This window comes from Leuciscus leuciscus, assembly GCF_965113295.1.
Source record: "Leuciscus leuciscus genome assembly, chromosome: 4".
NCBI lineage: Eukaryota > Metazoa > Chordata > Actinopteri > Cypriniformes > Leuciscidae > Leuciscus > Leuciscus leuciscus.
In genome coordinates, this window is record NC_138728.1 from 30,240,249 (window position 1) to 30,251,452 (window position 11,204).

Below are 11,204 nucleotides of genomic sequence, written 5' to 3' on the forward strand. Positions count from 1 at the left end.
GTGCTTAATTTTAATTAGATTGAACTGTTACTTTGATACTTTTTCGTGCTGAATGATTATATCTACATTTGTAATTTTTATTGCTTCTTTTATTTATCTTCTACTGATTCATGGGACATCATAATTCTTAGACATTTTTTTGCCAAAGTATTTTTTATACTAATTTAACTTTATAGGTCTACATTTTCATATTAGAAAAACATTTCAATGTATCTACATCAATGTGAAATGTAGCCATAAAATATTATTTATGAACACACATTATTTTTTTGACTCATGTCACTATTTACATTTTAATACAGGGATAATGGTTTCTGCACACAAACACAGACTCAGTGAATATATGTGTGTGTGTGTGTGTGTGTGTGTGTGTGTGTGTGTGTGTGTGTGTGTGTGTGTGTGTGTGTGTGTGTGTGTGTGTACACAGACTCAGTGAATATATGTGTGTGTGTGTGTGTGTGTGTGTGTGTGTGTGTGTGTGTGTGTGTGTGTGTGTGTGTGTGTGTGTGTGTGTGTGTGTGTGTGTGTGTGTGTGTGTGTGTGTGTGTGTGTGTGTGTATTTTATGATTTTAAACGACAGTGTGTGAATAGGGCTTTTATTTTGGTCTGGCGGTATGACGTCATAAAGCTGCGCCGTATCCCTGCGTTTGTTGAGATTCATCTGAACATGGGTTTGTGTTTATAAGCGTTTAAGCCGTTTAAATCGTCACAACATTAACATGCTTTATCTAGCGTTAATTAAAGTTATTTTTATGTGTAAAGCTCATCCACACATGGGAAACAGAAAAGGTGCGTCTCATTTCGCTCCCTATATCGTCAATCAGTTTATTGTAAACACGAATTCAGTCACTGGCAAGTAAGTTAGTGATGAGAGAAACGTAACTTTTTGAAACTCCTAATCAAGATTCAGTGAATGTTTGCTATGACTATATTTACACTTGCTGGTTAAAACTGTGTAAATGCAACCAGAACACTAAACATTTGTAATGACAACTTTTACTAACCAATAGCAAATGTTTTGATAAAAGTGTCATCTATTAAATATAATATAAAAGCCATTAAGTATCAAATATAAATCGTAAGTAAATATGAAGTGTCTGTATATATTTTTTAAATATTATTATTTGTACTGGTGGTAGGTTTTTTTTCTTCATTTTTTTTTTTGCTCACTCTGACTGACTGTTACCAGTGCACTGAACTACTGAACTAGAGCTGATTGAGACGCACAGAGATTTAGTGTGGATTTATTTATCTTTCTGTTAATTATTCTCATCTTAATAATGACAATTTGTCGAAACACACAGAAAAACTCCTGGTGAAGCGACTGAGATCCACGTGACACACTATTATAAAGATGGCTTTTATTAAAGAGGAGAGTGAAGACATGAAGATTGAAGAAATATTCAGAGTGAAACAAGAAGAAACTGAGGAACAAACAGGTTGGTTTCATTCTCAAAGCTGAATTCAGTCTTTTGATCCTTATTAAAATGTCCAGCTCTACAGAAATGAATGATATTTTTGAAGAATGTCATATTAGTGTCCTAATTAAAGTCGTTTTATTTGATATGGAGCGGTTCCTCATGTGGACAAAAATACTAATGCTGCCTTAAAATGCTCCCAAGAAGATCCTACTTCCCCGTTGGGTATCGTTTGAATTTGAACGATTCCGATTCCGTTTCCGATTCCTTGTTTCGATTCCGGTTCCTAACGATTCTCGATTCCGATTCTTTTAAGAGGCAGGGTCAAAAAAGTTTAGATCAATTTTAATTCTATGAATTTTTTACTTTTTATGAAATTTACTATGAATTTCTCACAGGGCTGTTTTCAACTACAATATAAATATCAAATCTATTTTAAACAACTTTTTTAGGACATTTTAAATGAGCTAGCTAACCAACAGTCTTTCTGAAGGAAATAGTCTGACCTTCTCCATCAATTGAAATATAAAAAAATTTGCATCACAATAAGTGTATTGTATTGTGATTGTCACTAACATTTTAGTAACTAAACTGAATTTTATTAGGTTTAGTGACAACATGTTACATGTTACAATGTTTACATGGTACAATTTCTGGTAATTTACGCTTTTTTATTATTTCATTTCAATTCAGTTATTGTGATTTGATTTAATATTGACTCATTTGGATAAATATTAGGTACTCAAGATAGGCTTTAATTTTTCTCAAGAAAAAAACAACTCACCTAATGCTGTAAACATACAGAGAGCCCTATCAGCTGGCAGTATTATTTAAGGTTAAAAATAACTCAAATTAAAAGAATGCGTTTTTTTATTTATTATAATAACAACTTTATTTAATGATATAAGTACAAAAATAATATGTAATATAGTAGGCTACACATATTTAGCTAAATACTCTCTGAATAACACTGATTGATCGATATTATGTATGAGGAATATACATTTAGGTAAGTTGTAGCCTACTGTATCTTTCAACAGTGTTCGTGTTTTTTTACTATTAGCTGCTAGTCGAGATGATCGGTTCACGTGCGCTAGGGATCTGTAAATCTCCACATTTACAAGCGCCAAAACGGTATTTATTGTTTGAATTTCGTAATAAAATTGACAGAATCTGAGAGCTGAGATTTTTTTGTATATCATAAATTAACTGCCCTGTCTAGTCTGTCGGTCTCCGTGTCCTCTTTGCTTCGCGATTTTATTGTGCGTGAGAAAATGGATGTGTGTGAGAACATGTGAAAATTGTCAATTGCGTGAGTCTCACGGTAAAAGTGTGAGAGTTGGCAGCTCTGCATGTGTAAATGTGTTTTCATGAATATATATTTTTTTACGTTCGCCGGCATCGCGCGCAGTTTTCAAACGGACGAGCAGAGGACGAGAGAATATGGTTGCAACTTGCGAGATACCAAAGAATAAGAAAACATCATAAGTACGTTTTTAAGGTTTAACGTCAGGGTTGTTTGCTCTGAATACATTTTATGAGACGCTGTGTGAGTTAAAAAGGCAACTCACACAGCGTCTCATAAAATGTGTCGGCTCGCAGTTTAGCATAACAATCAATATACGCTTACACCTGTGCTAGTACACGCATTTACCATGCCGTGTGTACGTTACAAATGTTTAACTAAAGTGTCAGCAAGTTAACATTTGGCAGTTTGAAATCGATTATGTAGTTACTTCAGTTCAGAATAGGGCTAGAAATGACTTAGCGGTTTCTTCTTCCGGTCGGCGGACTGTGAATCGAAACTAGGAATCGAAATTTAAACTTTTGAACGATTCCGGGAAAATCGCAAAGCTAGTCCCGGTTCCAGTCGATACTCGATACCCAAGCCTACCGTTGGGTATTTGTTACAATACAATACAATACAATACAATACAATATTTATTTATAAAGCACATTTAAAAACAACCAAGGCTGACCAAAGTGCTGTTCAGAACAGAAGAAAAAAACAAAACAAAAAAACAATAAGGTAACACAAAACAATAAATAAGCAATAATCGTATCTGAGTCAAGGAGTATTAAAAGCCAAAGAAAATAAATAAGTCTTTAAAGAAGATTTGAAGGTGGAAACAGAGGGAGCTAATCTAATGTAGAGAGGTATGCGCGATCGCCTCGTTTTTTAAGTCTGGATCTAGGCACAATGAGTAGACAGTGATCACTGGATCTCAGAGTTCGATAAGGAGTGTACGGACAGAGTAGATCGGTCAGGTACTGAGGGGCCAATTTGTTCAGGGCTTTATAAACAAATAATACAATTTTAAAATAAATTCTAAATTTTACAGGTAGCCATTGCAGTTTGGATAGGATAGGAGTGATCGACTCATACTTGCGGGTCCCAGTGAGGAGTCTAGCAGCTGCGTTTTGCACTAGCTGTAGACGGGAGAGGGAAGACTGAGAGACACCAAAATAAAGTGACTTACAGTAATCTAGTCGAGATGTTACAAAAGCATGAATCACTGTTTGGAAATTACTCTGAGTTAAAAAAGGTTTCACTTTAGAGAGTTGGCGAAGGTGAAAAAAGCAGGATTTTACAACAGTACTGATCTGTTTCTCAAATTTTAGGTTGTGATCAAACAGAAAGCCCAGATTTCTAGCGCATTGAGTTTCATATGAGGCAAGAGAGCCACGGTCAACATCAAGCACACAGTTTTCCTTGGGCCCAAATAGAATTATTTCAGTTTTATTTTCGTTTAAATTTCGAAAATGACTTGAAAGCCAAAGCTTAAGGTCATTTAACCCTCAAACCGTATTCACTTTATAGCCCTTAATCCTGTAATTGTGGACAAATGTGGGCACAGAGGACTCAGGTGTGATCCTATTTTTTATTTATTATAAATGTTATATCACTGTCTTCGATAAAATTTTGTCTATCCATTTATGGTGTGTTTTTTAAATTTTGGGGGTATTTTTGAATTTATTTACTTCAAAAAGTACCATATTTTCTATGTAAATTATGCTTATTTTTATGTTTTATTTTTTATATTTTTTTAACTACATTAAAATATCATTCCAATAAGTTCTTAGAGCTAAAACCCAAAGATGAAGTGACTTTGCTGTCACCTGGTGTCTTATTTTGGTATTTTAAATTAACAAATAAACAATAATATCAATAGCCACTAGATGGCTATAGTACTTAATGGCTGCATATAGGCTGAACTCTATGAACCACTGTATAAATGAATTTGATCTCTTAAGTTTTTGACTATCACAAGTTAAAATTGTAATTTAAAAAAATATATATCTGTGTTAGGTGAGACTATACAAAGATGCCAAAATATGCTTAGATAAATATGACCATGCTATAAGGAAAAGACAAAGTAGTAGATCATTTATCATTTATTTCAAACACAAAACATCAAATTTAAATAACTAATTAGTACCAAACAGGTAAGAACATACATAAAATACCTAAATAAGTGACAAGAACAAACAATAATAGTTATTTACACTATTTTGACAAGAACAAACAATAATAGTTATTTACACTATTTACATGCACTTGTGGCTGCAGGTAATTGTAACTGAATGTTCTTTGCAGATATATTGTCTGCATTTATCACATACAGTGCTGGGTTTTTTTCTGTTGGAAGTGCAGACATGGCACCTTTTTCTTTTTGTTGGGGGAGTTGCTGTGGATGTGCTAGGGATGCTTTCTGAGGAGGGTTGTCCTCTGATCTGGTTCAGCATCCTCAGAGAGGCCACTCCATGGGGAACGCTCTTCCGTCTCCCAATCTGGGGGGACACCAGAGCCTTACCAAGCTCTTCCAGGAAGATCCGCCTTCTCCAGGACTTTCCTGCATTCCAGCCAGGATTTATTTCGGACCACAGGACGAAGGCGTTGAGAGCTGACACATCGAGCATGTTGGAAAATACAACCATTGGCCAACGGTTTGATTTTCGCTTACAAGTGTAAGCAGCGACCATCTTGAATAATACACAGAAAAAGAATAAAAATCAAACGTTATACTGACAAAAGTACATTTACATTTATTCACTTAGCAATTCATACATTTGTTACAAATTATAAACCACAAGCAATTTTTTTATAGGAAAATTTGTAAAAAATTCAAAAAATTAATAAATAGTAAAATACCTGGTCAAGGCTGTCCACTCCACCTTTCGTCCTGTTGTAATCCAGGATTACATCCGGCTTCCTCTCGTCACCTGTGCTGACCGTGGCTCCCTTGTGTACTGTGCTCATCAAGAGCACATTTTTGTTTTTTTTGGGACAGTAAGACACAAGTGTGTGTGTATTGGTAAAGGCAAATACTGAAGAAAATTTCTCTCTGCCCCTTGTCTTTACCAGCGCAGATGGGAGCTCAGGTTTGTTTTTTCTCACAGTTCCCAGCATGCCCAGTTTCCTCTTCAGGAGCTCCTGGCCAAGGGCATATGACGTGAAATAATTATCACACGTGATGGTGTGCCCTTGTAGACCCACGGACATGTCGAGGACAACACGCATTGCCAGGTTCTTCTCTCTTTGCCCATCAGCTGGCTTGCCAGTATATATTTGCATATTGTATGCATAACTGGTTTTGGCATCACAAGCTGCCCAGATTTTGATGCCATACCTGGCTGGCTTGCTTGGCATATATTGCTTAAAGTTACAGCGTCCTCTAAACGGTACCAGACATTCGTCGACTGTAACTGCTTGGCCAGGGTTGTACATTTTCGGTAGAATTTCAACCCATTTGTCCCATATTTCTCGAATCGCTGCCAGTTTATCATCTCTCCATCGGTAAGGTCTTGTTTCTCGGTCGTCGAATCTAATGACCCTTGTCATCACTTCAAATGCTCGCAGAGACATTGTAGCACAAAAAATGGCTCTCCCCGTTTCTGCGTTCCACAGGCTCATTGTGGCCTCGTTGTGGGAGCGGTAGACACCGGCCAGCAATAGAAGGCCAATATAAGCCTGTACGTCCACCCAATCCATCTCATTCCATGACTCTCCATGACTCTTTTTCCCTCTAAATTTGTCATGTCTATCAGTGTCTTTTGAATTTGCTCAGGAAAAAAAAGCTCAAAAGCTGACCTTATGTCCTCAACCCGTGAACAGGCATATCTCGTTGGCCCAGGAGTCATCTTCATGATGTTCTCTGCAGCTGCTCTCCCTGGTGTCTGGTCAGGTGCAGTAGCAGTCCAGACAATTTTCCCATTTTTGGATGCATACGTTGCTACACCAGGATCCTCTACCTCGGAGTCTTCATCTGTGTCGACATAATCTGGGTCAAACTCAGTCTGACTGTCCGTTTCAGATCCTTGATCCTCTGCTGACTCCAAACCACAGTTTGCCTGGTCTCCTTCCTCCCCACTGGATTCCAGGAGAATATCCAGGGTTTCTGCTGCACTAAACCTCCTTCTCATTGTGCTGCTTGCAGTGAACTGAGAAAATAACTGCCACTGCAGGTTTAGGTAGCATATGCTACATAAACGTTTTGTTTGGAAGTATCAACAAACCTTGCAGTAGCCGTTTGATCTGACTCTGAAGGTGTCAGGTTCCAGGTGGTTGATTGGATCATACCAAAAAACATGGTCAGACATTGGCTCATTCAATTCAGTTTTTATTTGAACAAAAAAAAAAAAGCCCAGCTCTGTCATAGGCTCATTGAATGCATTGTTTGTGTGTGTGTGTGTGTGTGTGTGTGTGTGTGTGTGTGTGTGTGTGTGTGTGTGTGTGTGTGTGTGTGTGTGTGTGTGTGTGTGTGTGTGTGTGTGTGTGTGTGTGTGTGTGTGTGTGTGTGTGTGTGTGTGTGTGTGTGTGTGTGTGTGTGTGTGTGTGTGTGTGTGAGAGAGAGAGAGAGAGAGGGTGATGAGCCAGGTGGATGATTGGATCATACCAAAAAAAATTGTCAGACATTGGCTCATTCAATTATTTGTTTTTGTATGTGTGAGTTTTTATATATATATATATATATATATATATATATATATATATATATAAGCCCAGCTCTGTCATAGGCTCATTGAATGCATTGTTTGTGTGTGTGTGTGTATGAGTGTGAGTTTTTGCCATGATGAGAATGTTGTACAGGATCAGCCCTTCATTTGTGTGTATGTTAGATATGCATTGTATTGGATCTATTGGGTTTTTTTTACAAAAAAACAAGAAGAATGCTCTAAATTACAGTTTTTCCCATTCATTTCTATGGGTGCCTATTTTTGACCCAAATACGAGATTAAGGATTTTTTTTTTTTCACCCACTTAACATTGTAGAATTGAGTCAAAAATGTTTTTGTGTGTTCAGGAGGCAAACTTAGGAAAAGTAGCCAAGTCTTGTACCGCTCAGATCAAGGGAAGTATTTTTTAAAAATAAATCAAAATTATTTTGCCCACATTTGTCCAGAATACGGTTTTAGGGTTAAACAGGCCAGCAGGAGTTGTAAACCATTATTATCGTTATGTTTTAAAGGAAAATAGATCTGAGTATCATCCGCATATAGATGAAAGGATACTTCGTATTTATTAAAAATGGAAGCCAGAGGTAGCATATACAGGGTGAACAATACCGGCCCGAGGACTGATCCCTGTGGGACTCCACAGTTTAGAGGTACACTAGAGGAGTACAAAAGAGGAGTTATAATTTGTTATTATAAAGTTACACATTAAATCAGGAAAAATATGAACGAGGCCTAAACAAAGCTGGTGTATCAAACCAGTGTCAGACTTTCCAGGAGGCAACTGTGTGCCCTTTACTATAATTTTTTATAAGACTGAAAAACATTTGGTTGGCAGTGGGAGAGTGATCATAAATGCTTATTTTTAGAAAGAAATGAGAAATGCAAACAAGTCCAGCATTGTCAGTGAAATACTCCTTCAGCTCGGGACAGTTGATGGAAATGTCACTGGTCCGATTGGGTTAGAACAGCATCGTTATGAAAATCCATGTGTTTGCACGTGCATGTGTTTTTAAGTCTTGCTAGTTTGAACTCTCAAATGATTTTAAATTGTTCAAGCACAAAGAGAACTCATTCGGTATTTGGGTGAATGAAAAAAAAAAAAAAACCTGGCAAAAAATTCAAATTTTAGGACTTTCTATACTTATTAGAGTGTTGTGTAGGCTATGTAATGCAATGATATGTACACATTTCAAGAATGTAACTAACCATTTTTTTTGGTGAATCTGGGCCCGGTTTCCCGATAACGTTGTCTTAGCGCGCTACGAAGACTCGTAAGGTATAACTTAACTAAAGGTATACCATTACTAGGCGTGTTCCCCGAACTATACCTTAGAAAGCTGCTTAAGATATACCTTCTTACGTGCGACGTTACCCGGTGCTGTCCGTGGAGATGGTGCTGAATCTGTTGATATCGATGACTCGAGAATCAATTATTCTCTCGTCCCAGGCGCTGTTTCACTGTTATATGCTAGAAAGTGGTGTTCTTTATAAATAGTTGAAATTACATTTATTAGGACTATTGGATATTAAAAAAAATAATCCAAACTATAATAGCCTATAATAGTATAGCCTACATATTTTAAAATTGTAACATATATTGCTGCCACAATAACCATTTAGAGAAAAAACACTGATATTATGGATTCGGACGGCACTAAAATCACCGACTTTCCCCTGTAAATGTTTAAAATACCGGACGAGCCCATGAGAAACAATATTAGCGTCCGAATAGAACTTAACTGACAGTAGCCTATGCTTTCACTGGCCTTTAAAAGCGCTCTTTTATTAAATTAATAATATAATATAATAATATAATTAAAATTCTAACAACAATCAGTGTGATTTACAATTTTATTCTTTGCATGAAAACACTTGAATTAGACTGTCTGTGTATTAAAACTTCATTATTATTTTTAAATAGACCTGCAACAGTGATAAGGTCGCTAAGAGTGATCCAGACCAACCTTACGAAAGTGTGACTTACAGAAGATATACTTAGCGTACGAACGTGTCGGGAATCGTGCCATAACGTTAAGAGAGAGATTAAGGAATAGGTTAAGAACTACTTAGCGATAAGAACGTTTTGGGGAACGTTCAGGGCCCAGATCTTTTTCCCCATGAAAATGTCATTCCTGGGTAACGTGATGAATTTTTTAATTACATTTCTACCATTGTTGGCATACAGTATACAAATGTACTGATCTCCATAATTGGAGCTCAACAAACAATTAGTGCTCGGGGAAAACTACATTTTAATCACAATTAATATAATCAATTTGGGATTTCATATAGACATGGGCTCATTTTTGGATGCTGATAACTCAAGATTCAGAACCCCCCCAAAAAAAGAAAAGCTGGACATTTTTTAAAAATGTTTTCCAATAAAGTATACAAGACTTGTTTATCATTAACTCAACAAAAAACAGAATTGTGTAATCTAACACACAAATATAGGTTAAATTAATTGCCTGTGTCATTGTTGGCCGGAATGACATTCTGCAATATTTTTCAGGATTACCATAAAAACAATCCTCAGTATCATTTTTCTTTCCAACACTCAAACAAGTTTTTAATGATTTAAAAATCTGTAAAATTTGCAGTAAATCTGTAAAATTATAATGCTTAATAAACAATGGCCAAGGGTATAGTCCAACACATTATAAAACTAAAACATTTAGGACCCTATTTTAACGATCTGAAACACAAGTATCAAACGCGGAACGCAAGTTATTATACCAACGGGATAAATGACTCTTGTGCCCCTGCGCAAATCTAAAATGGGTTGGTCTGAAGTAGCTTCATTACTCATAGGTGTGGTTTGGGCGTAACATGCAATAAACCAATCAGAGCGCCATTTCACATTCCCTTTAAATGCAGGCGCTCTTGTTCCATGGTGGATTGCTATTATAGCTGCGGATTTGCCAGGCGCACGCCAGGAGCGGTTCACATCCGAGGAGACCGACGTTCTCGTCAGGGCTGTAAAACACAGAGAAGTGACATTGTATGGGGATGGGAGAAACACACCCAAATTAGCTTCGGTTAAACAGGCGTATAATAATTTGGGTAAATGTTTAAGCTAGATTTATCTTATCTTCATGGACACCACAATGATTTCCCTCGTGTTGTAATATTTTCCTTGTAATTATGTATGGTTTGCAAAAATGTCAACTGCGTCTGTGTAGATGAGAGAAGCAAAGTGTATGCGCGTTGTGCACACGCTACATTATGGCCAAGCATGCGCCCTTATAAAAAGCATCTGAACGCGCCACTGACTTTAGACTAGGTTTTTCCTGGTCTGTGGCGGAATTGTTTTCTGAAACTGCAAAATAGCACCAATGAACGTTTGCGCTGGAACACGCCTCCTCTTTTCGCTGAACCGCCCCCGGGAGCGCAAGTTCATTCCCTAATTTACCGACTGTGGAGGGAAAAGTCCGCTGTGCGTCGGGTGCAAAATCTAGATACATGAACATAGATACATGCGTCGGTGTACAAAGTCAATTGCGCTGGGTGCAAGATAGGGCCCTTAGGCTTATTGCAAATAAGTCAAGTCACCTTCATTTATATAGCGCTTTTAACAATATAGATAGTTTCAAAGCAGCTTCACAGTGATAATAGGAAATTAAAGTAACAGATTGTTTTGGCTTTACAGCAGCTCTAGAATAAAGTTGTTGTCCAGCTTAAGTTAGTTTTGATTGATTCACTTCCGTCGCAACGATCATTAGTTATTAACTTAGGGGCCGCTAACACGACACCGTTCTAACAGAAAACCCTTAAGTTCTCTCTGCGAAAACTTTAAAAACGCGAACCTGTGAGAACGCAGATGGCGTG

At 37.1% G+C, this 11,204-nt stretch overlaps 1 protein-coding gene and 1 long non-coding RNA gene across 2 annotated transcripts in view; both read left to right on the forward strand.

Annotated features, from left to right (window-relative positions):
• Positions 1-617: 617 nt before the first annotated feature.
• The window catches only part of LOC309497669 (uncharacterized protein), an 18,019-nt gene continuing 7,432 nt past the window's right edge, over positions 618-11,204 (forward strand). The window contains exons 1-2 of the mRNA XM_082167977.1: positions 618-789; positions 1,305-1,439. Coding sequence (XP_082024103.1) covers positions 1,355-1,439 — 85 coding nt within the window. The 5' untranslated portion in view covers positions 618-789; positions 1,305-1,354. The remainder of the gene's footprint in view (positions 790-1,304; positions 1,440-11,204) is intronic.
• LOC309497727 lies at positions 4,210-7,125 on the forward strand. Its single transcript, XR_014205687.1, has 2 exons — positions 4,210-4,916; positions 7,063-7,125. It is a non-coding gene; the product is annotated as an uncharacterized lncRNA (long non-coding RNA).